Genomic DNA, 26,210 nt, shown 5'->3' with positions numbered 1-26,210 from the left:
GAAATGGGGGCAGATCGCACTAAAGGGCCAGTTACGGTGTTTTTGGAAAGAGTCTTCAGACTGAGTCAAGTGTAGATGCATTTTCATGGGTTGGGATGTGAGAGAGAGACAGAGACAGTGAGACAGAGGAGTCTCCTCTCTTGTAATCTCAGCCAAACTTGGCAAAGGGATGGAGATCTAGAATGTATTAAGTTTCTACATGTTTTGGGAAACTTGTGAAACAAGTTTTGTCTGCTGAACCTCTGCTGAACTTCAGCGTCTAAAAGACAAGAGAAATTTCACATGGGCAAATGAGATCTAATTAATTCCTTAACCATGAGAAATGCTTTTGTCAGAGTTTATGTATTATACAGCAGAAAAACCCCAGAGTGAAGTTCTCACCTGTATGGAGTCGGCTGCCTAATAAAATACAGGCAAGAAATCATAAGTACAGATAGACATCATAAGTAAATTTATAAGTACGGTTTCCCAATTAGATTCTCTGAAGTCTGTAAGGGATAAATTCCTGCTGAAGATTAATATTATACAGTTAGATTGTCAATTAATCACAAAACCACTGGGAACTAAGCTGGTTTGGTTCAAGTACTTGGGAACACTTGTTCCCACGAGTCCCAAAGTCCAGCTGCATCTCTTTAAGCTTTGGTCTTAATTAGGGAAGACTCAGCAGAGCAATAATCTCAGCTAGAGGAAAAAAAAATCAGCTGGTGGTTACCTTTATTATGTGATGTGCGATAGTGAAAACCAGAGCAGGCCATGAGATACAAAGAACTAAGTCAGATCCACTGTTGGAATAGGCAGGTTGGTGACTATTACTTGGTCGGACAAGGCCCTGAGCAACTTCATATAGCCACGAGGTTTGTCCTGCTTTCAGCAGAGGATTGGATTAGATGACCCCCCAGAGGTCTCTTCAGCTTAAATCTTTCTGTGACATTATGAGCCCTCAAACCCTGAATTCATAGTCAAAGGAAATGTAATTGTTTTGCCTTTATTTTGCTGGAGCAAACTGTTACCAATGCATGAACATTTGTCTTGGATACTTTTAGTTTTTGGAAAATGTGAATAGACTAATATCCTCCTTGTTTGGGAATATAGCAATCCACTCAGACTTCTCCAGCTGCCTTCTATTGTAGTCCCTGTGTTTCACTCCTCAGCTGATTCCTTCCTAGGAAGTGTCATAAACTTAAACCTCACACAGCAGATTTCAGCATAGAATATCGGCCCATTATCACATAAAAACCAATTTGGCTTTGCTTAACTTAAATGGGGCTTGTGGTGCCCCGTGTGCACAGGTGCAACCGGTTAGACTTTAGACATATCGTAAGCATGGAGCTTTAGGTGTGTGGATTACTACTGAAGAACAGCCTTTCCTCACCATCTGTCCTCTTGATGTCTTCTCCTTATCTCACAAGCTTGATTATTGCAGGCTGTTCCCTCAGCTCACAGTCACTGTTTTCCACCTATAGCAATTAAACAGTGTCAACAACTTTCCTTGTTTAGAGCGGTAGCCCTTCAGCACTTTACATTTTTGGCCTTTTCAGAGTAACTGAAAATTATTCCAGAGTGCCTCCACGATTCAGCGTTATCTCCCCTGTTGTTTTTTGATCTTTCTCCTGTCTTTTTCCAGTCTAATCATACTCATGCTAAAACACCTCCCCTGTGCCTCCTCTTTCTCATCCTCAGCTTATTCTTTTCTTAGAACCTTCAGAAAATCTCTTCTCTTTCAGGTCTGAACATTTTATTTTACTTTTTTTTTGCTCTTTCTCAGGGTCTGCCCCTGGGTGTGCTCAGCGTAGCACAGACGGCATCTGCTGGGGAACTGGAGAACATCATGTGGCTGCTGTGACTATTCGACTACTGAGAACTTAAAAATCAAGACTCGACTGATTGTAAACAACTCACTCAGGGCAACCAATAAACACTCTTACTATTTTAATGTGACATTACATTTTTTTTTAACAAATGAAAAGTCAACAAATACATGGAGTTTGACTTGTTTCTTATAAACCGGGTGCAAAATTTTTCTACAACAATGCTAGGCTTGAAGCCAAATCTAAACAATGCTGGGCTTAGTCTGCAGCAGAAACATCCTCTGATTTGGGTAATTTTTCACTTGCTTGGGGGGGGGGGGGGGAGGTGGGGGAAGGCAGTGGGGGAAACTCTGATCTGTTACATTTTGTTGTAATTGCTCATAGCAGCCACAAAACTCAGCATTGCTGCTCTGGCAGTGGCACAGCAGAGCAGGTACTGCCCAGGTGCTTGCCAGAGTGCAAGGGAAAAAAATATCTGGCTCATTATTTTGCGATTTTAACAGTGAACACAAGGTGGCAATCTAAAATCTGAACCTAGTCCTGGCTCAGAAGGTTTTGGACTTTTGTTTCCTAAAGTTCTTTTATCCATCATTTTGTTGATAAAGACATTGAAAAAAAGAGGATGTTATTTTCAGTACTTCGGGGATGTTTTTCTCTAAGTTTCTCCTGGATTGTGATGACACAATGATCCTCAGATGATTTATTTTCCATTTAACACCTACTTCTGGGACCTTTTTGAGAGTACCTAATTTTATTAAGTACCTTTCTTAAGCTTTATACTTAATTAATGAACCTAATTTACTTATTTACCAAGGGGGTGAGTAAAGACAAATTCAGAAAGTCCTGGACTTTTTGGCCCTAGCACTTGGAAGCAGCAGGGCAGTAGATGTAATATAGGAAAATGGATAGACTGGTTACAGCCTTTGCAAGCGTAGGAAGTCTCCAGATTTATACCATTACTATTGGCAAGACAAAAAACATCAAATCTGTCTGTGTGATCTGCTAAGGACACAGTAACACAATTTTAATAGTTTAATATTTTGGCTAACTTTCAAACCCAGGTATTGGGGCTGCCTCATGTAGTTTAGGTTGACTATGGCGTTGCTAATTACCCTGGCCCCCTTCCAGCAGCCGGCAGGAAGAATGCCTGCCTGGAGGTGACACTACAGCTCAATGGTTGGGACCTTCTCCCAGAAGGTGCGAGGCAGAATTTGGAGCTGAAGTGCTTATGATATTAAACAGCTCTAGGCCCAGTATCGATCCCTGAAGGACTCCACTTGTGACAGGGTGCCGGTTTTTAAAGGATCTAATTACCACTGCTCTCTTCACGTGGCCTGTCAGCCAGTTCCCCAGCCACTGCATAGACCTCTTGTCTAGGCTGTAACACACCAGTTTCTCTAGGAGGAGGCTGTGAAAGAAACGTTTTTGAAGTCTTGGAGAAATCAAGGTAGACCATGAGCATCGCTCGCCCCATATCAGCCACTGTTATTTATCCATGCTGTGTTTTCTCAGTCAAGGGCTTAATTTGACTTGTGGTAGCCTCCAGGATATATTCCATAACTTTCCCAAGGACTGAAGAAAGACGGATGGGCCTCTAATTTTCTGGATCCTCATCTAAGTCCTTCTTGTAGTCAGGGGTGACATTAGCCTTCTTCCAGTCTTCTGGGACATCTCCCAATATCTGCAACAATGGTCAGCCACCTCTCTTAACATCTGTTAGTAGGGGTCAAGCTCCTGTAATAGTTCACACACCAACTCTGCCTCCACTGACAAGAGGTCTGTACTTGCATTAACCTGGGCTGTTGTTCCCAAGGCCTGGAGCCCAACAATACTGGTAAAGACAGAATTGAAGAATGTGCTGAGAACCTCTCAATTTTCAGCATTGTTGGTGACTAATTTCCCTCTCCTGTCTAACAGTGGGACAATATTTTCCATCTATTTCTGCTTGTTGTTTACGTACCTGAAGAACCCTTTCCTGCAGTTTTTGACATCTTTACGCAACTCCAATTTGAGCTGAGCTTTTGCCTCTCTAACTGCATCCCTGCACACCCTAGCAATGCCCTTGTAGTCCTCAGTGGGTATTTGTCTGTTTTTCAATCTCTGTTAAGCTCCTCTTCTGGTTTTAACCAGACTCAGAAGCTCATAGTTAAGCCAAGGTGGTCTCTTGATCCACCTACTTCCCTTATCTTAAGAGGGGATGAACTGTTTCCATGCTTCCAAAAGAGTGTTCTTGAAAAACTCCGAGCACTGAATCATACTGGAATCTTCTCTTATAGTGTTTTGTTTGGGCTGGCAAAGGAGAAGACTGCATTAGCCCCAGTGATCCATCAGACTGCTCTTGTGGAGGTGATTTTTATGATGGCTTTCCACTGAGATGCCGCAGGGTATGGGGCTCTGCTGTGGTGGGAGAGCACACTCAGCACATGAAGACATCATACAGAAATTCTCAAATTTTTGGAGCAACTCCCTGTCCTTGAACTGCTGCATGCTCACACTAGCTCCTTTCATCCTGTTCTTACAGGACAGCCACCGTGCCCCTGCTCCCTTGGAAAGCCTGCTGATAGTTGAAATGTTGATCCTTTCCTGGGCCACCAGTCTCCTCTTTGCCACTCACTGCCAGCTGTGGCATCCCAAATCCATGCTGAACTTGGCAGAGATTGACAAAATAACATTACCATCCTGCCACCTCCACCTCAACAGTTTTGGGAATGGATGATCTAGAGCTTCCAACCACCTCAAGTCATTTGTGAATGTAAACAGTTTTGTGCTAATAGCTGTTACTCCAACAAAGCCAGATAATTTTGCTTCATACCATCAACTGTATCCTGTAACACCTAATACATAGAATTTCTGCAGGGAAAGTTGCTGTAATTATTGCTCATTAGCATGTATTTTAGGAGACACAGATATTAGATTTCCAGATAAAGCATACATATAAAAAGCTGCTTAAGATACGTTTTTCTTTTTTTTTTCCCTAGCACATTTATAATCATAATAGGCTTGAAATACAACTCTAATCGCTATAAAAGGTACAGGTTATTCATATCACGTATAAACACCTGTAACCAGTTCAAAGACACATTTAGATAGTTTTGTTCTTTTAAAGCTTTTGTAAAGCCTTTGCAAAGCCTGGATGTTATAGACACTAGGCACATTTGAAAATTTCATGCAGTGTAAGAAACATAAGTGGACAGAAACCTGGTAATTTTAGGGGTTCTTTGCAAAGGCTGCTACTGCCCTATGAAAAAGAAGTCTAGCTCCTCCATGGCCCAGTCCGGTCAGAGACAGGACGGTCTCTTTGGCGCCCTCTGCTGCCACGGTTTAAGCTGCACCCGCTTTTGTTTAATCCCCATTGTTATACTATTCTCAAGTGTAACTCTATTTGTTCTTCACAGCTCGTTGCTAAAAACACAACTATACTCTAAAAACTAAAAGTTTGAGTCATGACAGCCCACAATGTCACAGTAGCCACATAAAACGCAACACAGAACATAAAGCTAAGCCAGGCAGAAAATTAAATCCCAACGGTAAATTTGGGCTTGTCTTTCTCCACCATGCTAATGACAAAGCCAAACTTGTCTTTTGCTGTGAACCTTTGTCTTCATTTAGTGCTCAGCCTCTGAAGAGCTAAAATCAACCATGTCACCCTGGCAACAGCACAACAAATATTGCTGGTTATGTGCCTCTTCAGGTAGTTTCTTGCAGCCAATTAACTATTTCTGAAAAGAGTATGTTATTAGGAATGTTAGAAGGCTTTCTTACCAGCAAAGTTCTACTCTTTAAGCGTAGAACTGCAACTTCCATATTTTCAGTTCAAAATTTCATCTGCAAAGCATGTACTTGTATTACTGAAGTATGCAAAAGCTTCCAGCTTCTACTCTTAGCTTAGTAAGATAAATAAATCCAAAGGGACCTCCACGACAAAACAGCCAAAAAGTACAAGAGGAAGAAAATGCCAAAACTTAACTGCCAACATTTTTATTATGACAGTGACAGAACGCAATCTCTTTAATGTTTGTTTTCCAGCTCCATTATGTTGACGTATCTTTCAGCTAACACCAGAAGCATTATCTTCTGGAACAAATTCCTTCCTAGCTCATTACAAGAGCTGTTTAGCACTCCTAATCATCTCCTGATCTATTGTGTAGTCACACAGCAGTATCTTTGTCTCACCTCTGTAACTTCTGCACATTACGTTTGACCTTCCTATGGCATAATCCTTTCCAATTACTGCATGGACACAGATTAAACCTTGGCTAACCCGCAGCAGAAGTACCTATATGCAACAGATCCCAGGGAGGAGAACAAGAAGCGATCAAGCAGGCAAGAGTAGATTAAGCTTCTCAAGTAGAGATCTTGCTAAAGGCAGGATAGTTCAGAAAGGCAGGAAAAAAACAGTCCCAGAAGATGATGGGCTATTGAAATGTTTGGTTTGACACAAATTTTCCTCAGCAATTCTGTCTTGAAGGAACAAGTAAGTTCTGAATTAGTGACTGCTCATCCTGTTAAGTGAAGGTTAAACAATAATAAGGTTTAATGTCTTGTTCTGCACAGAACAAGATTTAAAAAGTAAGACTGCCATCAGTGTAAGCAGTCGCATTAAGCAGAAATAGAGCTGTTACACGGAGTGGCAAGGGAGGGGCAGGAAAAGCTGCAAAACAACTTTTCACAGAAAGTTCTTCATGAAGATCAGCTGGATCTTCCAGCATAGAAGTTAGCAAGTGAATGAGGACAGATGCACTCAAGCCAAGTAAAACCCAAGCCATATTAAGCCCTCCTCATAGATAATAATTAAATATGAACTTATCCCTATCTCCAAATGGCATTCTCGCAGTATGCTCTGCTATAGGTTAAGGAGCACTTAAATGGAAACACTTTCTCTGACTGAGGCATCCTGGTTTTCTTTGGTTTGAAATGGCAGATTTAGCAAGAATATGGCTCCATTGTTGTAAGGTGAAAGATATACATTTAATCATACATCCTGAAGTTCCCCAAGAAAAGCTGTACAGGCTTACAGAACATGGACCTGAAGTTTATATCTCAGTTTAGACAATATATAAAAAGTATGTAGCTCACACCAGTGTCCTACTTTTGCAGTACTTAAGGACCACAATGCACTTTATTTTCTCAGCACATCAGCTCACCTGTTTGAATGCAAAACTTCCTGTGCTATGTTTTAAAATATATTTAAGGCCATAGTTCATGTAAACAAAAAGTTCTGAAGTTGTGTATTTATTGGAACAAGACTCACCGTTTTGCAATTGTAAGTATATCAAGATACTTACATAAGACAGCAAGAGCTTTACAGCAATATAGGCCTTAACGTTTTCGGAAATAATGTCAAAGCTAAGAAGAAGTACGGCAACATTTGCCCTACTCTTTGCCTCCCTTAAAAGGGATTCAACAAGACCAGAATTAGACAATTGAAGTGAACAACACCAATTTTATTTGTGTTACAACACAGCCAATACTTTTTTGGGGCCAAGACTTTCCATTCACTGTCTGGCACAAAGCTAGCTAACGAGTTTCACTGTAGATCTGCAACTCTTAAGCAAAAGAAAGAAAACTATGCATTTGGTTTATCTAGTAAGCAAAACTAATGCACAATTGTGGTTTGGTTTTGTTTGGTTTTTTTTTTTTTTTCACTCAAATACTGGAAGTCTTCTGGGAAAGACTTCTTTGTGCTTTGGTTAGAAACTCACAAATCAAAAGCCTAAGTATGATCCTTCTGCAGAATTACATTCTTGGAAATGCATATGGTATGGTGTGCCATATCTCTCCAATAGAAGGCACAATTTATGGAAAGATCATTCATGCCAAAAGATAAACCAATTCTGAAAGGGCAACACCCACTAATGCTGGTGGGTTTATTTTTTTTTTTTTTTAAATCTAGGCAAGACTTTCTCTTATATTCCACCACCCCCTAAATCTGTAAAGTAATATCAATATTCATTAAATGGAAACTTCCAGGCATGAACAAATGTAAGAAAGAGAAACATGAGCCAACAGTTTTCTATGAGTGCAGAGTTACTGTACAAACCAGATGTGAGTGTAGTCACTATCCCTCAAGAACCTATGTGTCAACAACAGGCAAATGATTACAGGCTACCTTTTTCTTTAAGCTTCATTCTCCCTGCATACTTGAGACCTAGTGAACAAAACTCTGTGTCAGTAAAGCTGATCATTTTGTCTAAAGTGCTTAATGAAAGCAGGGAAACTATAAAACTGGTAATTTAGTGAAACAAAAAGTGGAAGAACCTTTTCACATTTTCTTTCACTAGACAAGATACAGAAACAGATCCTTCACGGTAAAGAGCTCCCTTAAAGTGTATATAGTTCATAATATATTTGTTCTTACATTTCTGGGACACAAAGTCATTTCACATAAGATTCAAAAACAAAACTAAAAAAAAAAGAAAGCCATTTCTTATGGCTAAGAAATGAAGATTACATACAAAGTTTTAGTCATAAAAAAAAAATCTTTGGGAAAATGCTATTTAATACTTTCAATAACTTTAAATGCCCCAATACTATATATTTTACAGTAGAAATGCAAGAGCCTTTGGAACGCAGCAATGCTTGGTTCTGTGCACATCTTCTTCTCTTAAGACATCATCTTTTTCTTACATTCCACTGAGCAAAAGACCATCCCTTCCACCGGCATGAACTTCTGGCCAATTAGACACTTGCTGCAACAGGAACACAAGAAGCATTCCTGCCTAGCATGCCAGTTGAAGTTGTTGTACGTCACGCGTTGCACTTCTGGATCTATAGCATTATGACAGCCTTGGCAGATCTGTTTAGAAACAAAAAGACATTTAAATGAAGCACACACTCCCCCTCTGCAAGTACAATAAATGCTGGAATTCTTAAATGTTTTTGGAGGAGAGACAGGTGTTAAAAGAGGCATTTATAAATCTCTAGGCTTCGAAAAAAAAAATCCAGCTTTTGATCTTCCTTTACTTTTCAAGCAAAGTTTCCAATCAAAATGCAGCTGAGGACACAAAACAAAATAATAAAATGCACATAAATTACTCGCTGATGGTGCTTAGAATTTCCCAATGCCCAAATAATGATAAAAACTTGTTATGCCAAGCAGCACAGATCTTCATATATTAACCCACACATTTGAAGAGCTTAGTTACAAATCTTCGTGTGTGTGTTCACAGCTGTAAAGCAATGCCAAAGAATTAAAAGTTACAAGAAAGCCCTGGATGTAATTAATCTTAAAGTCTTGTTGTTAAAAATTATAGTTTAGATTTCAAGAAAAAGCCTCTCCAAAAGATAATTCCTCACATCTATCTCAAAAGATCATTAACTGCCAGCTAGAGGCAATATATTGCTAGTGGAGGGAAAAAATACACAGACAGACACATGTTAGAGCGAACTCTCAACTAACAGCTAGTTAATTGGTAAATATGAAAAGACTATCATCTCAGATTAGAGCTCCTACCATAACTAGGAACTGAAAACTTCCATCCTTTCCAAAACTTCTAGCTTTATCTCGTCAGTTATGCTCCTTTACAACTCATGCAGTTAGAAATACAAAGAAACAAAGTACTTAGAATGCAGTTGACACTACAGGCTTTTAGCAGACCAGCTAAAGTTGAATCCTACTGATCACAATTAACTATGATAGACATGAACTAAATGTTTAGCAGCACTACTCATCTTCACCTACATTACTCTTCCTTTTAGAAAATCCTGCTTCACCATTGGCAAAGTTAAAGGTATTTTCAGAACAGCCTCACCCCAAGCTCCTTTGTGGCTTTTTTCCAAGTGTATAGACAAGATATGTATTTGATTTTAGAGTTTTTTTCTTCAAAGGGGAAAAAGATGATTGACCTAAGCCTAACCATTCAAATTACACTCTTCAGATGCTCCCAACACTGGGAGAAAGCAAGAGCTTCAAGCTTCATAGATGTACATTCCTTTCCTTCACAGCACCAACACATCTGTACAGATCTTACCGCAGCATGGTTCTTCACATAGCAGGGTTTGCAGACTGGCTTGTCATTCACCATTACATAGATTTCCCCAGCCAAAACGCAATCACAGTCAAAACAGCAGAAGTGTTTCAGATGCCAGTTTTGACCTTCCGCTTGAGTATATTCATTACTGAATATTAGCTATGAGGAAGATGCAAACAAATATTAATATATGCATTTGAATAGTACTTATTCTAATAAAGCTAGCCTCAGGATGCTTTGTAACTTCCAAGGAATTCGTGGTGACTCCACCATTTCAAATGATTTCAACAATAAAAATGAACACACTCACTTGTTTGACAGTTTTCCAAAAGCCTCCGTGATGTTTATTAAGAGTCAATAAATACCAAAGGCAGACTGTTCTGCTAGGCTGCACAAAGGTGCACTCCCCCTAGTGCCCTTCCTGAGAAAACGACTAAAAAACTGGGACTTCATAAAAGAATTTGGAATAATTTATTACATTCCACATCCCTGCAGACCATAAAAAATCCACACCAAATCCAAAGCCAATTAAGGATTTTCCCGAATGTGGAGTGTCCATGTAAATTTCAGTGCCTTGCAACTACAATCAACTTAAACTGGTGAAGTTTCATCATTTCCCAGCACTGAAATGTTTTACAAAAAATCATATTTGCTTCTCAGACAGGCAAACTTGTGTGCTAACATGAAGGAGTAGGATATTTCCTACCTCATCACATCCAGCGCAGCGGGGTTTTTCACTATCACAATAGTGTCTTCCACAGTACAGATTGCCATTCTTCCAGAAATAGATCATGTCTACTAGAAGTTCACTGCAGACGCAACAGACGAAACAAGCTGGGTGCCACAATTTGTCATATCCAGCACGTTCTGCATAGACAGCTGGGTCACCTTCTTTCATGTTCAGTTTGCAGCGATAGCAAGACTGGAAAGAGGATATTACCAAATTAAATATGTCTTTGAGGAGGTACATTTATAGCATTTACATATTACTGACATATTCAATAAATTCCACCTTTCCAGACTGAAATCAGCCATTAGTTTACTACCATGACCACAGACTGGTGTGACATCATGTCACAGTCCAGGTTTAACTAAGCAGTTCAAGCTGATGCACATTCCACTAACATAGCAGTATCTAAATGGATTGTTCCATTTTGCTGTAATCACATTCTTGTAACTACAGTCCAGTTCTTAAAAAATTACAGGCAATTAAAATTCATGTTATGTTCTATAAGCCTTACCCTCCTTAGGAATAAGGAGAGAATAATTGGAAGCCTCCACCAAAACTAACCAACGAGGCTATGACTAGAACACACAACAAGAACACAACTGTACTTAGAGGTTGTGAGAAGATCAAGCCATATCTGCATCAGTGGTGAGAAAAAAAAAAGTGAAGATTTCAAACTCATTCTGCTTAAAGCTGTGTGTAGGGAAGCTACTCATGGCTGTTGTCCGATAGTCTGTGATTAATGATGTTAGGATGGGAGAGCAATTATGGAAAAGGGACTACGAAGTTTATGAACACAGCTACCCCACAAATAGTTTCAAGAAATTCATAGTCAGTCTTCTGCCCTATACCTGCTTACAGAGAGGGGTTTGTTATCAACTCAAGAAAAACAGGTGATTTCTGTTACTGAAACAAAAATTCTAATCTACTATTTAGGCACCAGTTTGGCATTTCCTGCACTCCAGCTGGTCTGTGGACTGGGCTGAACATCTTGGGAAGGTTTTGTCTATGATTCACTTCATTACAAGACCAGCTGCAAATGGCTTTTTTTACTATATTTAAAGCAAAATACATCCGAAGTGTCTTGGCTGTGAAGAATATTGATCAGATCCCCATGCTTGTTTCAGACATGCAATTTCAACATATGCATAGAAAGACATCAAACGGGGGGGAAGAACAGCTTGGAACAAAACAAAAGAGGAACTAAGGAAAGGGGAAGTGTCAATATATATGTGTATATAAAGCATTTTGTCTCTTCTTTCTACTTTAGACTTCATATTCCTCGAGAAGTCACTTAGAAGGTTTAGTAGTTGTATGGACCCAGAAGAGCGCATAATGATTCATTCACCTACCATTTGCAATATCCACAACCCAGGTGATTAAAAGGTGCAAAAAAACTTTTTTAAAAATCAAGTTTAAAAGAACTGCAATCCATTCCTATAATGAAAATTAATTTTTCAAGAGACTTTACCACAGCTACAGGAATACATGCTTATAGACTCAGTCTGAAAGACTATATACAAGAAAATTTGGAGGACAGAGATGCAGAACTAATGGAGATCAAGAAGTGTAGACAAGGATGGCAATTCTTCTGCAAGGTATTTAAGAGCTCCCCTCTTCTCTGTATTAGTTTATTTTGAACTGTTAGAAAAATAAGAAATTCAGATGCTGCTACAGCCTATTGCTAAGGCTAAGTCACATTGCAGAAATCACGCAAAAAAAGCCCCCTTAAAAATAATACATCTAAATCCTGATTATTTAGCCCAGTGTAAACTCAATACCTAGCAGTAGATAAGCAATCCAAAAGTTCACTTACACTTTTAACAATTTCAAGCCTCCTTCTAAATCACTGTCCACAGTGAGGAGATACACCTGGCCTAAACAGCAGGAGGCATACTCAGGGGTCTAAATAAGAAAAGTTTGGAAGTGATAAATCAGTGTAATGTAAAAATAAAGCACTTTTTAATACAGCTACTTAAGAGGGCAGAGTGCCTCCTTGTCCTTCACTTAATGTAGTCCAAGCCAGCTGGCCAGCAAGGTCCAATGCAATGTGTGGATTTCTGTAGGTCTTTCTTGAGGAGATAAGTGAAAAATTGCTGTGGTTGAAACTAAAGTAACCCAGCAGGAGAGGCTGAGTTGAAACAAAATGGCAGCAACCTAATCAAGCCACCAACAATTTTTTAGTATCTTAGAATCTCCATGAGAAGATAAAGGCAAAAATAACTGAATAATTATTTTTAAAATGTAGCTACAGGCAAGCAAATGGCACAGTATATGACTGATTAAGGTAAGTGGGTATGTTCAAAGCCAAAACTTGTGTTAATTTTATATTGCATAAGAATTACACTAAGTGATATACTGTGTCAGTTAAAAAACCTAAAAACACACACAAAAAGCATACCATACCTCTCTATAATACTGAAAGCCATATTATAAAACCATGTAAACAAACTTTTAAACCTCCATCTAAAACTGTTTATTCATTTCCTACAAGTATCCTGGAGACAAATAACTTTGGGGATTCCTATGTATAATAGCAACATTTCTAGAAATCAAGTTATGGGAGCTTTTGCCTCTCTAAAATGAATGTCTACAATCACCGAACTGATTTAATGTTACTTCAATAACCTTTCCCCTATTTTGCATTCATAATTGATAGCTGAGATACACACAAGAGAAGACAGAAAGTTATGTCAGAAGTACTGTATTAAGGATATAGTTTGGGAAATATCAGTGAAAACTGGGTAATTTTACATATCTTATTTTTTGTTGATCTACCAAGAGGCAAAATCAGATGCCAAAGGGGGGGGAAAAAAAAAACCCAGAAAAAAAAGAACTGAATATGAAAAGGTTAATCAAAACAGCCGTTATATGGCTTGGCTTCTTGGACATGGGAGGGAGAGGTGTCACTTTATTATTTCTTAGTTACATTTAATTTTAAACACAATTTGTCAAGTGGGTAATTTTGGTGCTCTTCCAAGAAAAAGGAGAACACAGGCTTCTAAAATTAAACTAAACTCTTGAAGAGAGGAGAAAAGTGCAGCAATTAGTCAGTAAGACTACACAAGTTTCTCGATTATTATTCTGTAAAAGCCACCCTGCTATTCTCTATCTCCAAGCTAACAAGTTTTTGCAATGAGGAAGCTCACCTAGAAAGTTATTTACTGCAGTACACTAAATACAGTCAGAAACGCGGTCAGAAAGCAGGGTTCTCTACAGACATTCAAAACATTTTCCCCTTCTTTCTTTCCCTCTCCAGATTTTTTCCTATTCCAAATTAACAAACAAGTTAATTGGGTTAAAATGACCAAACAGAGCACTCGGATGGTAATGTACCTGCTTGTTTTATCCTTCTTTTGCAATACTTACATATTGAGATGCCTTCTGATCTGAGGACTTGTCCTCCATCGCTCCTACAGCAGCTGAGGTGCTTCTGTTATCATTGTTCAAACTATTCTTGCCAGTAGCTCTTGTTTCCACCTCACCAGGGAGCTTGACATCTCCTACGCCAAGTGCCTCGTTTTTGTACTTCTTCACAAATTGTTCCATCTGCTTAACTTCATTGGGGGAGAGCTCATGGCATTTTGAAGGATCCTGATCGTGAGCAGGCAGCTGCTTAGCCAACTGCTTCTTCCTGTACTGTGCGCCTTCTGAGCCAGCAACAGGCTGCTTCTCCTTTGGTAGCATCTGCATATACTGTCTAGCCTGAACCAGGAGGAATTAGATTTCAGATGTCACTTCAATTATAGATCTAACTTTTTAAGCAAACATGTGACTAAAACCATCTCTACTGTTGTTAGCGACAGTCAAATTTGTCAAAAACAAGGTTCTTTCCATACACATTAAACTCCCCAAACATGGTAGAAGGAGATAAAATATGGCAGATGCATTAATTGGCTTCTTCCCAGGGTAAAAGAAGCTTCCTTTTAAGCCTTTTACAATATGCAGAATAGTTATTACTTCTCAGAGTAAACAATAATTAACACTTACACAGCACCTTGTTTCTTCAAATATATCTAAAATTATGGATCATCAGTATAGCTTAAACAGCAGAAGCTGAAATAGTTTACCTGAAGCACACAGCCCATTACAGAAATAATTCTAGCTAAATAAAGGGAAAAACCTCTAGTTTTAACGAAGCAAGCACAAGCCTAAAAATCAAAGTGGCTACTGAATGTTAAGTAACAGCCAATTTAGGCTTGATTAATTCACTGAAAAAGGATATTTTGAGAGGTAGATCAGAGGTAATGCAATTCTGGCAAGGCATGCACAACATCACAGTACAGTAAATTAGCAATCAAAGTTTGAAAAGTGAAGCAAAATCCTCAGAAGGCTATCTACCATCTCATCTAGTTCAGCTGAAAGCATATTGGAAGACAGATGATCTTTCAGATGTCAACACTGACTTTGTTTTTACCATATACAGTAAAACCTATATGAAACACTAAGTGTTCCCTTAACTTTAAACAATGACATAAATTGTTGTGGGGTTGTTGTTTGTTTGTTGTCTTTTTTTTTTTTTTCTTTTAAGCCCACCCTCCATGCAAATTCTTCAAGTTTACTGAAAAAAAGGATGGTTAGAGAAATTGGACTCCAGGCACTCAGCAGATAACCAGATAATGCTTAATCCTATCTACTAAAAACCACCTCATCTCCCCCATTCTCAAGAAATTCCATAGTCAAGAATCCATGTCTGCAAGATGACAGATTAATAAACAGGCACCATATTTTCTGTTTGGAGGAGGAAGACAAGACAACCACAAGAGGTAAATTTATCCTTCCGGTAAGCTCCGTTTCCCTGTCTCCCACCAACCCCTGCCTTGAACAAGAAGAAAAGGTGAGTTAGACTTACAAGTGTCTGATTGTGAACAGGAGGAGCCCACTCATAAGTCACAGTATTGATGGATATGTTCTTCTTGGCTGGCACTGGATTAGTCAGTATCATTACATTGCGTTTATACATGGGAATGCCATCATTCTTCAGCTTTGCAATAAGGGTTGTGTATTTTGTATCTTCAAAGAGTTTTCCCACTTTCCGATCTTCCTCATTGCTTGTGAGGACATCATGCTCTTCCTGGCCACATTTGCAGTTGCGGCATATTTTTCTGAAATTTATGGGAACAACAAATTTACAGTCTCAGCTGAAAACTTCACACCAGTTACACGTGTAGCAATAACATTACTGGGCACCAAAAGCCTTGTTATCTGTGCTTTGGTTAGTGAATATACAAGTTACTCTGCAAAATGTCAAGCACCTCTTGAGAATATGTTTTATTTCTCCTATGTATTATTTACATTCTTTGATCACCAATATTGTTATCAGACAGATTCAGTCCACTACACTAAAGCATTTTGAATATGATGCTATATTATTCCTTCAGTAGTATCACAGTACTGACCACGTACATACACGTCAATTATCATACATCTATCAGATTTATTATGGACAGTCACCTATGAGTTATAACTTAAATGCATCAACGTGACACCCTACCCTCCACCCCAAAATCGTTTATTTGGGCTTTTAGTTTTTCAGGATCTCCTCATAGGCTCAAAATTGCACGCACTATACTATTTACTTCATATGCATTTAACTGTGTGTGTGTGGTATTTTGTTATCACAGCACTGCTATCAAGTGGAAACAAGTATTTCCTAGAAAGGAAAAAAAAATGCATACAGCCACACATACAGTGTAATCACACCAAGTTCTGTTCAAAGCTCAGCATTGAAAAGAGAAGATAAAAGAAAAGTGAGAAGCTTATATGGACCAAGACTTTCAAACGGCTCTGAATCAAGTCAGAGATACTCTGGCACACACTGTATGGAGAATTTGCAGAGATAACATCCTTAAAAGGTAGATGGCTTTACTTAGATATAAATGGCATTCTTCTTGCATATACAACACGTAACACATTTGAATTCCTTTGATTAAGGGATATGAAATAGCTATTTATTACCCTAAGCATAAGTAAACAATTCACATATAATAAACAGAATCCTGGATTAGAAAAGCTAGTTTACTATTTATTACTGGCATCCTGAGAGCATCAGTTCAAAGCAAACAGCCACCTTATATGGAAATTAGTGAAGCTGAATGTTAACTGAAGGTTCTTATTACAGGCTAGGAAAACAGAACAACCTTCTGGATTCAGAGTTTGAAGTATAACAAGCAATATTTTATCTCACTACTTATTCTTCACATAGTGACTAGCATAAAACTACTACCTATAAAATATTTCTCAATCTGGCTTGCCAAAACCTATTAAACTCCCACACTGTTCCGCATCTTGCTTTCTACAGTCTTTAAGGCAAGATACATACCTTATCTTAAGGGATCTAACAGGTATGTGACAGGAACATGTCATGACTACAGCAGGCCCATTTGGTGATGGAAAAGGAAGGAAGACTTGCATATAACTGATTATGTGAAGTTACGCACAGCCAGCCCAGAAGATACGCACTGCACACTCCATGCTGGAGCAGGTGGATGCACCTGAATGAGGCGAGGACCCTATGGAGAACCTGTGCTGGAGCACGCTTCCAGAAATGGGATGGATTCCTGGAAAGGAACCCATCCTGGATCAGTCTGTTTCTGAAGGACCGCACTCCATGGAAAGAACCATGCTGGAGCAGTTTGTGAAGAACTATAGCCTGTTGGAAGGACTTGGGTTAGTTCATAGAGGACTGTCTCCTGTGGAAAGGACCCCACACCGGAGCAGGGGAAGAGCTGATGAACTGATCCAAACCCCCATTCCTTGTTCCTCTGTGGTGTTCAAGAGGAGAAAGTAGAGAAAATCAGGAGTGAAGTAAAGTTCAGGAAGAAAGAAAGGGTGAAGGGAAGGTGTTTTTAAGATTTGTTGGGTTCTTTTTTTTTTTTTTTTCATTACCCTACTCTGATTTTGATTGGTAATAAATTAAATTCATTTCCCCAAGTCAGGTCTGGTTTGCCTGACCTCCCTTGTCCTTCTCAACCTATGAGCTCCTTCATTGTATTATTCTCCCTCTGTCCAGCTGAGAAGGAGGAGTGAAAGAGCTATTTGGTGGGTGACTGGTATCCAGCCAAGGTCAACCCACCACAGCAATCTACCAGCTTTCCACCAAAACACTCAAGCACAAACTAGCGTTGCGTATTAAGCCTAAATGCTGTACTATGCATCTCAAGCATTTGCAACATACAATTTTGTAAGACCTTCAGCTACAGCCTACAGCATCAGATCTTACCTTCTGCATGTTTAGTTCTTTATTATACTAATGACCACCATGCAGCCATGTGCCTCAGAGCACACATGCAATAGGAATTCAAAAAGTTTGTCCATTTGAACTATAGCTTAACAGGTATTTCTTTGCTTTTTCAACTTACGTCTTCAGCAGTAGTAAGGCCCTAGTTTTAGTCTTGCCTCTTGACAGGCTGTGATCTAACCTCTTCAGTGAACAAACACACACTCTCGGGTAATCTGCACAGAATCGTGCAAGTAAAGTGTAATCCTGCTTTCCAGATCTGCTCTGCTTACAAAACAGAACTCAGTAAGAACAATTCATGTTGATACTGCCTGTGTGATCACCACAGCAGTATGACAGCTCATGCTGCTCTCCCTGCTCTGTACAGCATCCAACTACAGTGAAGCAGTACAACACCCTGCAGAGACAAGAGCCATCCCCAACAAGCTGTGGTAGAATTCTTCCCCTGAGACTTTTGCACATGCTGGGAAAGCCACAGGAGCACCTTATTTTTGCTGACAATATGTTATGACACTGCCTATCTGTTTTCTAGTAGTAGTCTCACAGAATGCAGAACAGCTTTGAGATCCTGCTTCCATTTCCAATTAGGAGAGCACGCTGACTCAGTAATTTCTATCATACTTAGTTCCACCTTGAAGGCTTAACGTGTCTCACTAATTTCAGTATTGTCCTTGACAGATTTTTCTGTTGTCCTGATAAACAGCTTCTTGCAAAGAAGTGCAAGTATACAACTTGTCCTCAGGTCCTTTGTGACTTCCACTGGCGTTAAACTACTGTGCTTAATACTTGCATTGAGAAGAATGAGATATTCACTAATCTCCTCCCATCCCAGACTCACTTAAATTAAGAATTTTACTGTGTACATTTCAGTATGTTACCTCCTTGCTCTTCCAAGAGTTAAGTGACTTAATCTTCCCTACAGGCAGTTTACAAGAATCAGTTACAGGGGCTATGTTACAAAATTACAAGCGTAGAGCTTATGGATAATTAAGTCTCCAAATGCAGGAGAAAACAATCCAGAAAGAATGTGGAGAATTCTGAGTCATAACTGATGTCAGCATATTTCAGTAAGTCACAGGAAAATCCCCGAGGCTGTTGACATTTCCCCTGTTCTGCAGGCTCCCCTGGATCTCAGCCACATGAAGATTTCCGTAGAGTGTTAACAGCAAATAAAACAAAAAAACAAAACCAAAAAAACCTTAAAAAACCCACCAAACACAACCAAAACTAACCGTTTCCTGTTCTGATTTTTAATTTTTTTCTTGAATAATTTCCAGTCCTAAAATATATCCAGTTGACATTTACACACTTAATTCTTCCTGCAGAGTTATTTTTACAGTTTAGTCACACCTTCTTCCACAAAGTTGTCATATCAGAGTCCTGTTCATTAGTCACTGTCCCTGTGGCAGCCAATTACTTCTACTTAGAATAGACCAGCTGATTATTTCTGTGACTACGACACAGCTATCTCACTGAAGGGACCGTGTCCCATTACCTCAAACTTACACTCCACAAGTCTGACACCTAATTTTCAGTTTCAGTGTTAGGGCAAACATCTCATATGTACTAGCAAAACCAGTTGCAATTACACCCCCCCCCCCATATATATATATAAATGTAGATTTCTCTCTTGCAGCTACATCTAGAAGACAGGCAGTAAGAATTTCTTGTTCTCTCCATCTGCACTGTCAAAAACATTTTCCCTTCACTTATGGGCATTCAGCAAGATCCCTGCTGAAGGGGATACTTGCTTATATGTTCACAGTTCTCAGGGCTTCAGCAAAGGAGAGAAATGTTCCTCCAGTCAAATCTCAGCCGTTTGGGAAGCTTTTCCTATTCAGAACACGGAAGAGAGGAAGGGAGCTTCAAAATTTGTGGAATTAAAAGCTGCAAATCACTGGAAAAAATTTAGGAGATTGTGCCTTGCTTCCAGGTCTTGGGTGGGCAGAAAGAGGAAGGTAAGCAGATTCTATCCTCTCCCTGGCTGGTGAATTCCTGTATCCTAGTTTCAACTGTCCTCCTACTTTTCTATGTTTTGATGCACAGAAAGGAAGAATAATTCAGATCATGGTCCTTCCTACACTGGCTTTGCAGTTTCTCCTCGTGGAGGGAGGCGGCGGCTACAAGCACAGAGAACCCTTCAACAGATACCTGAGGCTTGTGTCCCCCACACACTAATCTCTTCCTATTTTTCCTTCTGTTACATTTTCTTGCTATTAATGTAGTTACAGTAATTTCAAATGCTTTGAACTGTGCCTCAGTACCTCCACTAAGCTGTAATATCAGAAATTGTTAAAGACACCTTAAAGCCCTCACTCCCTTCCAGGGACTATACCTGTACAGACAAGCCAGATGCTGAAAAAGGTCATTCCCAAGCTTAAGATTCTTGCCTCAAGAAGCTTTTCAATATCTTTGCAATCAGCACTGGAATCAATTATCGCTTTCCAGTACATATATATAGAATGGTTTGGATTGCAAGGGATGTTTACAGGTCATCTAGTCCAAACCCCCTATAGTGAGAAGGGACATCTTCAACTAGATCAGGTTGCTCAGACCCCCCATCCAACCTGACCTTGAACGTTTCCAGGGATGGGGCATCTATCGCCTCTCTGGGCAATCTGTTCCAGTGTTTCACCACCCTCAGCATAAAAATATTCTTCCTAATACCTAGTCTAAACTCCTCCTCTTTTAGTTTAAACCCATTCCCTCCTGCCCTACTGACGTGCTAAAAAGTTTTTCCCTATTTTTCTTATAAGCCCTCTTTAAGTATTGAAAGGCCAATTCTGACAGCAGCAGCCAAAACGTAAGCTCCACCAACTTGAATGAGGAGAGGAAGGAGGATGATTTCTGTCAGGACAAGCCAGGTGTGTATCTGGATAAGGCGAGTACCTCCAATGCATTTGCCAAGCCCTTTCCAAAAGCTACTTTCTGACAGGACTGCTTCCACGGGTGTGAATGCCTAAGAAGCCCTGAGCATCCACAAGGTCAACATCGCCAACCACCTGCTCGTGCCCCTGAGGCCACCCATCGAGCACCTCTTCCATTGGAGCTGGACACCATGGTGAAGATGCCAGCAAGAGCCTCCAGCATGCATGTGGAGCATTTGCTGGACAACGTGCTGGACTTCCTCCTCCACCCTACGGCGAGCTGAACAGAAGCCAGGCTCCTGCTCCCTGCAGAGCCCCTCCAGCTGCTCACAGTTGTGATGTGTCTCCTGTCAGGAGGGGCAGGAAGGATTTACCTTGTAGGCAGAGAAATAGATTTGCTTGTTTGAAAAAAAAAAAAAAAATCCTTTGTCTGTTTGAATCTTGGCAATCTGTTGGGGAATTTACCCCTTTGCTCCATTTCCCCTCTGCAACAGCGATAGATTTGTGCTCAAATTTACTTGTGCAGTGCTTAGACTTATGCTTCAACAGTTAGCACTTCCAGATCTTCCCTCGTCTCTTGGCATTCTGGACATCCCCTCCTCCTTGCCTGCTTTCCCATGCCCTGGATCACCTCCCTAGATGCTTCAAACGATGTTGCTGAAATCAGCTGTTCCATCACTGCCTCCCCCTTCTTCCAGCTGCCTGGCACCTGGCTAAGATCAACCCATGACACGCAGTTACCCTTCTTTTCACCAGGAAAAGAGCACAGAAGATATACACAAAAGCAATCCTACGAGGAAAGACCCCAGGACACCTTTAAGCAAGGATATCCTCAGTGATTTGCTGAAAATCTAGAAGAAAAAAAGCTATTAATATGCAAAGGTAAAGCAGGTAACTGTTAATCATTTAGCTACTGTTGCAGGTTGTTGCTCTTATTGTATTCATGTGTGCAGCTCAACACTGCAGCTTTCAGAGCTTCAAAATTTAGGAATGAACTTTACTAGGGGCTTTGTTCACCTTTTCTACATGAGCCGAAATTAACAGTTCTGCACCTATATAACCATCCCACATGCTGTGCCAAGAATTGTAACACAAAGTTACAATGCTTAAAGAGCATTTGCCACCCTAGAATAGGTATCTTCTAAATGCTCCCAATATAGGGAAGAATGGTGTAGCAACTGCATAAACCCCTGCTACCAGACAGGTACACTTTGATTTTTTTCATGCACTTTCCAATCTGACTCCCTGAAAGCAGAATGAGGACTCTTTTGTACAGAAACACATGAAGAAGTTATACTTCGCAATTTGAGGCACACCAGAGTTTTCATGTATCAGACCAGGAAACAAGAATTACGTGATCTGTCGAAGCTCCTCAGCTCCACCCAGGAGAGGGCAGTGTCACCCTTACACAGATCACAGTATGGACTGCAGCCTACCCATGCTGCAAACACAATCGCTGCCTCACTGTACTGAGCCCGGCTGGCATGCAGGTACCTTTCTTCATAGCATCCAAGTGGTGCTGTGTCTTGGATTTGTGGCTAAAGGAGCATTGATAGCACTTACTACTGCTGAGTAGTGCTTGAACAGTGACAGGGCGTTCACTTTTTTCGACTCCATCCCCACCTCCGTAAGGCCGCTAGGGAGTGGGCGAGATGCTGGGAGAGATGATTCAAACTGGCTGTAGGGATGCTCCATACCATGTAATGTGAAGCTCAGCAATAAGACGTGGGTGGAGAATGAAGAAGGCAAGGTTTCTGACTTCCAAAGTGGCACTGCTTGAAGATTGGCTAGCATCAGTCTGCTGGTCGGAGGTGGCAAGTGACTGCCTTTGCAACGCTTGGATTTTCTCCTCCTTTTTCCTTCACCCATTAAACTGACTTGGATTTGATCCACAAGTTTTCTCACTTTTGTTTTTCCTTTTCTCTCCTCAACCCTGCTGTGAGGGGACTGAGAGAAAGTAGCTGTATGGGTGCTTCACTGCTGGCTGGAGACAACTCACCACAGCTATTCTTCCCAACTTGTTACAGTTTCTCTAACTACAATCCCTGCTTCAACACTTATATTTTACAGAGACAAAATAGCGAAATGAGTGATTAAACTTGAACTGCTACTAATCATTCATGTTATAAAGACTATATTCTGTCCACTTCTGCTGTGGTTTGCTTCTACTTAAAGTAAGAGTTTCAGACTTTAAGGCTAACTTGATTTTTAAGTGAACAGGTATTAGGGATCCATCACTTTCTGTTCAAGAGGTAAAATCCCCAAATCTCTATACCATACAAAGCACATTAACATATTATTTTCATTTGAAAACTGCTCATGGAAGATCGATTTCAGATTAACACCCAACAGCAGCTTCACTGGAGAAACAGCTATTTTCCAATTCATTCTTGAATTGCCTCAATGGCAAACTTTTCAGCTATCCCAGAGGTATGGGCCACATTTGTCCGACACCTAGAAGATGCTTCTCAGACTACTTCTAGCCCTTTTATTTACCTGTTCTATTCTATATCAATTAGATTTCTAAATTAAGCCTTAATCTTAACAAAACAGCCACCGATTGTCTTTTTCCTTCCTGCTTTTTAATACTTTTTTTCTTTTTCAATGCTTTTTCCACTGCTGTCTACAGGCTCATGCGTTCTAGGACAGACAGTACTCTGATGAACTACATATCCATGATCTGATACAAGCCCCAGCCACAGGAACATAGTGAAACATGTATAACAAAAAACACTCATAAAGCCCTCCAAATACACACACAGAAGCAGACATTCCAGCTCAGTAAACATGCTATTATGTGACTAAATAACTCTAGGCATGTTAGATCTTTTTATCCCAAATTCTTCCCTGTTGAAGAATAAGGTAGGAATTACAAGGTCTCTTAACAGGAACTAAGAAAGGGAGGATGAAAATGAAGAGCTGAGAAAGTCAACAGGCTTAATGATTTTCTCTCTGCTTTACGACTACCACATTTTGCTTCATGTCGTTATTTGTAAATTGTTTCTATCATTAAATATTACAGATGCATAACTGAGAAGCTATATCCTCATTAACTTACAGGAAGTTTTTGCTGTGGTTGGTTTTCTGGTCATTTCTAAATAAAGTCTCAGCTGCAGTGAAACACTTAGGGGTAAAGATAGAAAATCTCCTAAACATTATCTGCACTTGATGCCAGTCTGGCTGGGATGTAAAGATTACCTTTTTAAAAACCCAGAAAAATAAAACCTTACTGCAGATAGTTATGACTGTAGCTAACAATTACTTATTTATTATATCCTTTGAAGGCTGTTCCCTTGAAGAGGGATTTTTTTTTCTTTTTTTAATAAATAAGAGTCACTAAGCCACATCTTAAAGCACACACAGTATAACCAGTGAACTGAGTTAGCTAGACATATACTTGAATTATGATACTTCTTTCTCCTTTAAGTCATTTGTAGATGTATAAAAGGTTTCAACATCTTTTCAACACACATAAGAGAATTTTATCTAAAATCTCAGATCAAGTCTTACATAATTGGTCAGGAGGTGAGAAAGCATTTCTCACTGAGATAAAGCACACTTCTCTGTCATCTCTCTTACTGTAGGGATAGATGTTTTTACACACCTATTTCAATGGCTTACTAAGCTAAAGAAAATGCTTCGGTAGAAGTACTACTATTGAGTTCAGCGCAGTGTATGCATATAAAGTGCGTATAAAGTGTATGTTCATAAGTGATCACACACTCAAACGCTGTTGTAATGTAGCTGAGCAGCCCTGGCCCTGGTCTTAGACACAGTTTCTTTGAAGCACTTGAATGGTTCAACTGAAAGAGAGAACAAAAGCAGTCACATATATTTGCATAGATGTGCCAAGATCTACAGTGCTGAGTCACAGCTTAAGAGACATGCAGTGTCACTTACCTCCAGAAGTGAAGCTCAAATCCTTCACACTTATCCTTGCATTTTAAGCAGGGGGCACCAAATCCTTGCTCATGGCCCAAGCCCATCTGTTTATGGAGCAAAACAATGACTACAGTCAGTTTCAAGAAATATGCTACATGAATGATCTTACTGCTGCCTTTATAATCTACAAACCACAACTAAAGCAAAAGATCAAGCATTTGACTAAGTTGGCAACAGGACAGCATTTTAGGGTCCACTTAGCTTTCTACTGTACTTGTAAAGAGCGACACAGTGCTCACACAAGCCTGTTCACAGGATTTTGCTAGGAAGCAGAAAATTAGCCTTAGCCAAAATCAAGTATTTTTCTGGTGGCTTGTCTCGCCAACCCAGCCCACTCTGCAAGCTTCACACCAAGGAGCAAGTAGATTCTTTGCAGCCCTGACTACTGTCTGTAGCTATGGCTGTGAAACCACAGCAAGTGAAGTCATAAAACCTCAAGCCAAAGGACATTTAATCCAGGTACCAGGACCAAGTGATATGCAGTATATGACTTAGCAAAAGACAGGAGATCAAGAAATAAACAGATCCCATACTTATATGAACTAATCTGGGCATCTGATAGGAACAATGAAAACAACTGACTAGTCCAATATTCCCAAGTATATTTGAGACTACTCTGACAGTGATCAAAAGCAGGACATACTCCTTACAATTACATTTCAGCTGGACTAACACTTCCCAAGGAGAAAGAGAGACAGGATAGTCAGTGAAAGCAGTGACCATAAATGATACGCAAAGAGTTTCACTGTGAAAAGATTAAAAGGGCAGATGACCAATTCATAATGCAGAGGAAATATGAGAGAATATAAAAACCAGTGCAGAGTAAAGGCCAGGTATTCGCACAATACAGCAACACATCAGCAAATTTAACTGAATAACAGCCACTGGAAGTTAGAGGTGAAAAACAGACATCAAGCACCGTAACTTATGCATTTATATAATGCTGTAAATTTAAAAAAAAAGACTCATTCCAGCTCTTTAAACCTTTGGGGACCATCATTCTTAAATCTGACAGACAAAGGACCATGGAACTCTGGCCATGGTTGGGCATGCAGACCCACGCCCAACACAGAGGAGGATCCATCCCCACACTCCCATCAGCCACATAAGGAACACTCCAGTTTAGCTGTGAGTAGACAGAGTTGGGAGAGATGGTCATCGTGAAGTTTGCCATGTTTGAATGTAAAGCAAGCTAGAGCTGACAAGTTATGGTACTAACCTTGGTTCTTGCAAAAATAACGCAATGCCAGGGTTAAATAGATGTGGTGATACACTTGTACTATTAAGAAGTTTCACTTTACTATGAGAAGTCATACTGCTATTGTTGTATGTAAAAATATCTAAACAGCTCAACTTTCAATTTCTGTCAAACATGAAAGAATAGATTATTCACAAGTCACTTGCTCAACACAAAGTACATGATAAATACGATGCTTGGAAGACCACGTCTTCAGTTACTTTGCAATATGAAGGACCACTGCCACCACAGTTGGACATCCTCAACGATATTACAAAACTTTCCCGCAGAGTATGGGCTACTTAGGGAGAAGAGACACTTTGGCAGCTATTAAGATGCAGCTTGCAACTGCAGGATCTTATCTGGAAGAAGAAATACAAACCTGCTATGATCATGGTTACATCTTTATGGGCCTAAGG

General features: G+C 39.9%; 1 protein-coding gene across 2 annotated transcripts in view; it reads right to left on the bottom strand.

Annotated features, from left to right (window-relative positions):
- Positions 1-6,647: 6,647 nt before the first annotated feature.
- TES (testin LIM domain protein) overlaps positions 6,648-26,210 on the bottom strand; it is a 29,468-nt gene continuing 9,905 nt past the window's right edge. Inside the window, exons 2-7 of one of the 2 annotated variants that reach the window (XM_054056146.1) lie at positions 24,513-24,598; positions 15,358-15,610; positions 13,875-14,210; positions 10,485-10,700; positions 9,779-9,937; positions 6,648-8,604 (exon numbers count right to left, since the gene is read on the bottom strand). In XM_054056146.1, the coding sequence (XP_053912121.1) occupies positions 8,413-8,604; positions 9,779-9,937; positions 10,485-10,700; positions 13,875-14,210; positions 15,358-15,610; positions 24,513-24,598 (1,242 nt within the window). In that variant the 3' untranslated portion in view covers positions 6,648-8,412. The remainder of the gene's footprint in view (positions 8,605-9,778; positions 9,938-10,484; positions 10,701-13,874; positions 14,211-15,357; positions 15,611-24,512; positions 24,599-26,210) is intronic. The other variant, XM_054056144.1, reaches the window with a different exon arrangement.

This window comes from Cuculus canorus, chromosome 1 (assembly GCF_017976375.1).
Source record: "Cuculus canorus isolate bCucCan1 chromosome 1, bCucCan1.pri, whole genome shotgun sequence".
NCBI lineage: Eukaryota > Metazoa > Chordata > Aves > Cuculiformes > Cuculidae > Cuculus > Cuculus canorus.
This window is presented reverse-complemented; position numbering and strand designations above follow the sequence as displayed.